This window comes from Ooceraea biroi, chromosome 2 (genome assembly GCF_003672135.1).
Source record: "Ooceraea biroi isolate clonal line C1 chromosome 2, Obir_v5.4, whole genome shotgun sequence".
NCBI classification, from domain to species: Eukaryota; Metazoa; Arthropoda; class Insecta; order Hymenoptera; family Formicidae; genus Ooceraea; species Ooceraea biroi.
Window position 1 is genome coordinate 12,074,778 of NC_039507.1, and position 2,500 is coordinate 12,077,277.

The following is a 2,500-nucleotide window of genomic DNA, read 5'->3' on the forward strand; positions in this document are numbered from 1 at the left end:
ACAATCATAACTATTGTATATATAAATATAAATTAAATAATATTAATTTATTAGCAATACATAATCACTATAGACTATACATAATACTCAATCACAATAAACTATATAAACTAGATAATTCTCATATTATTAACAAGCACAATATATTTTTCGCCAGTATTGAAAAAAAGAGAAAATTCTTAATAAGTAATATAATTAATTGTAATCACTAATAAATAACAAATCCCTTTTTTGGAGAGGTTCTTATGTGATTTTGATCATATAATTCTGTCATGCATAGACAGATTTATTCTGAAGAAGAAACACGAGCATGTTTACATTTTCAGGAGACAAGCAATTTCGTTTTGAAGTAACAATATTCCCAGCTGTAGAGAAAGTACGCTCTGCACTAGCTGATGTCGCAGGAATACATAAATACTTCTTAGCTAAAATGGCCAATGCCGGAAATTTATCAGCTCTCGTTTTCCACCACTCTAAATGATCTAAATCAAATCTTAGTTGTGGCTCCGTAAGATAAGCTTGAAGTTGAGATTCTATATCATTTAGACAACGTACTGGCTGATAAAATAAAAACTCTAAAGCAGTTTTGTGTACAGCTTTTCTTGGGTCATCTTCTGCATTAGATGTTGTGTTTACTGGTTCTGCATCCAAAAGAGTGCGGACATGTTCTTGTACTTTTTGTATCGTCTCAGTCAATTCGTCTTCTAAATTCTTGGATCGAGGATCAAGGAATGAGGCAGTAAGACGTGCACTTACATTGGAGAAGTTTTCCCATTCAGTGAGTTTAAAATGGTTCCCCAATTCTGTGGAGACAAATATTTTAAACGTAGTTGCTGAATCTGAATCTTCAGGAATTGGTTGCATATGATGGCGGACTATCTTCCAAATTAACGGACGTACTATAGAAGCAGGAGAGTAGTTGTCTCCACAAAAAACAGTTGTGGCCATTTGCAGTGGTCTCAATAGATTTACTAATTCTTCCATTTGTACCCATTGCACTTCTGTAATTTCAAGTTTTCTAGCTACAATGGAAGTAGTTACATTCCTATCAGTCAAAACATTTGATATGGGTAAACGGTTTGCAATAAGTCTTTCCAACATCTCAAGTGTGGAATTCCATCTCGTCTTGACACTCTGAATTAATTTTGAGGACTTTATATTTAGTTGTGCTTGCTTTGATTGCCAATCTGTGGTAGTTACATTTGAATGGCGAAAATGTCCCACTAATTTTCCAGCCTTCTGACAAATCTCTTGTATATCTTGATGACATGCTAAAGCTTCATTTACAACGAGCTGCATAGTATGAGCTGCACAAGTAAGACCGTCTTGCTCTTGAATTTCAGTCATATCGCGCACTGCATTCACAACATTAACCGCATTGTCAGTCACTACTGCTAATACTTTTTCAGAAATTTCCCATTTCCTTAAAATTTTGCCCATAGCATCAGAAAGATTGACCGCTGTGTGTCGCTCTATCATCAGCTGAGTCGAAAGGGTATACGAGAGGTTTCCAATTATTACCTATTAAATGTACTGTCATGGTAAGGTATGAGTTTTGCGCTAGTGATGTCCAACAGTCAGAAGTGCATGCCACAATAGATACATCTCTTAATTCTTCACGAATTTTGTTCTTAACTTCAGTATACAAATTATTTAATCTTTTTTTTAAAGTATCCTCTTTGCACATTTTATAATTAGGTTCAATGACAGACATAAAATTAACAAAACCAGGAGATGATACAAATGATAGAGGAAGTTGTGTCGTAGCAATCATCTTCGTTAAACTTTGATTAATGATTTCTGATCTTTCGGTACTGCATGAACGTCCATTTTTGCTTGTAGAGAATCGATGACGCTTCCTACGATTTTGTGATGAAACTTCTTTATTCGACGATAGAGTGGCTGAAGATGATGATAATATTGAAGAATTTGATATTATGAGATTCTCCTCCGATTGTCTGACTTCATCTGTATTAACTATATTATCCGTATTATCTGAATTCTCATCCATAACCATATCCTCATCGTGAGATAGTCTAAAAATGAAAATAGTGATTTAATGATCTGAAACTAATTTTACTGTGTTATCAAAATTATTTTCTGGTTTATTTTATGAGTTTGTCAAAACATTAAAGCATTTTGATATTTTAACAAACTAATGAAATAAATCAGCACATTATTTTGATAATCCAACAAAATTATTTTTAGATCTGTTTCTGTTATAAATTTTTGATGATGAGGACTGTAGAAAACTGTTATTAATATATTAATATTTACTATTTATTATTTATTATTTATTTTTTATGATATATATTTATTTATTTATTAACTTACTTCCTTTTTTGAGGGGACAAGCCATGAATTTTTTGTAAATGATTACCAATTGCGCCAGTTGAACCACCAACACAACTTAATTCATTATTTATATCATCACTACATATATTGCAGTATGCTTTATCATCCTTTTTTTCGGCATATTGCCATACCCAACTTTTTCCCT

At 32.5% G+C, this 2,500-nt stretch overlaps 1 protein-coding gene across 1 annotated transcript; it reads right to left on the bottom strand.

Annotated features, from left to right (window-relative positions):
- Positions 1-106: 106 nt before the first annotated feature.
- On the bottom strand, positions 107-1,440 carry LOC105282611 (zinc finger BED domain-containing protein 1). The gene has a single exon (XM_011345080.2). It carries the CDS (start codon positions 1,438-1,440, stop codon positions 271-273), a length of 1,170 nt encoding a protein of 389 aa, XP_011343382.1. The 3' UTR covers positions 107-270.
- Positions 1,441-2,500: the final 1,060 nt, after the last annotated feature.

Excerpts from the sequence above, each read along its gene's own strand:
- LOC105282611 (XM_011345080.2), bottom strand. The coding sequence starts at position 1,440 with ATGGGCAAAATTTTAAGGAAATGGGAAATTTCTGAAAAAGTATTAGCA.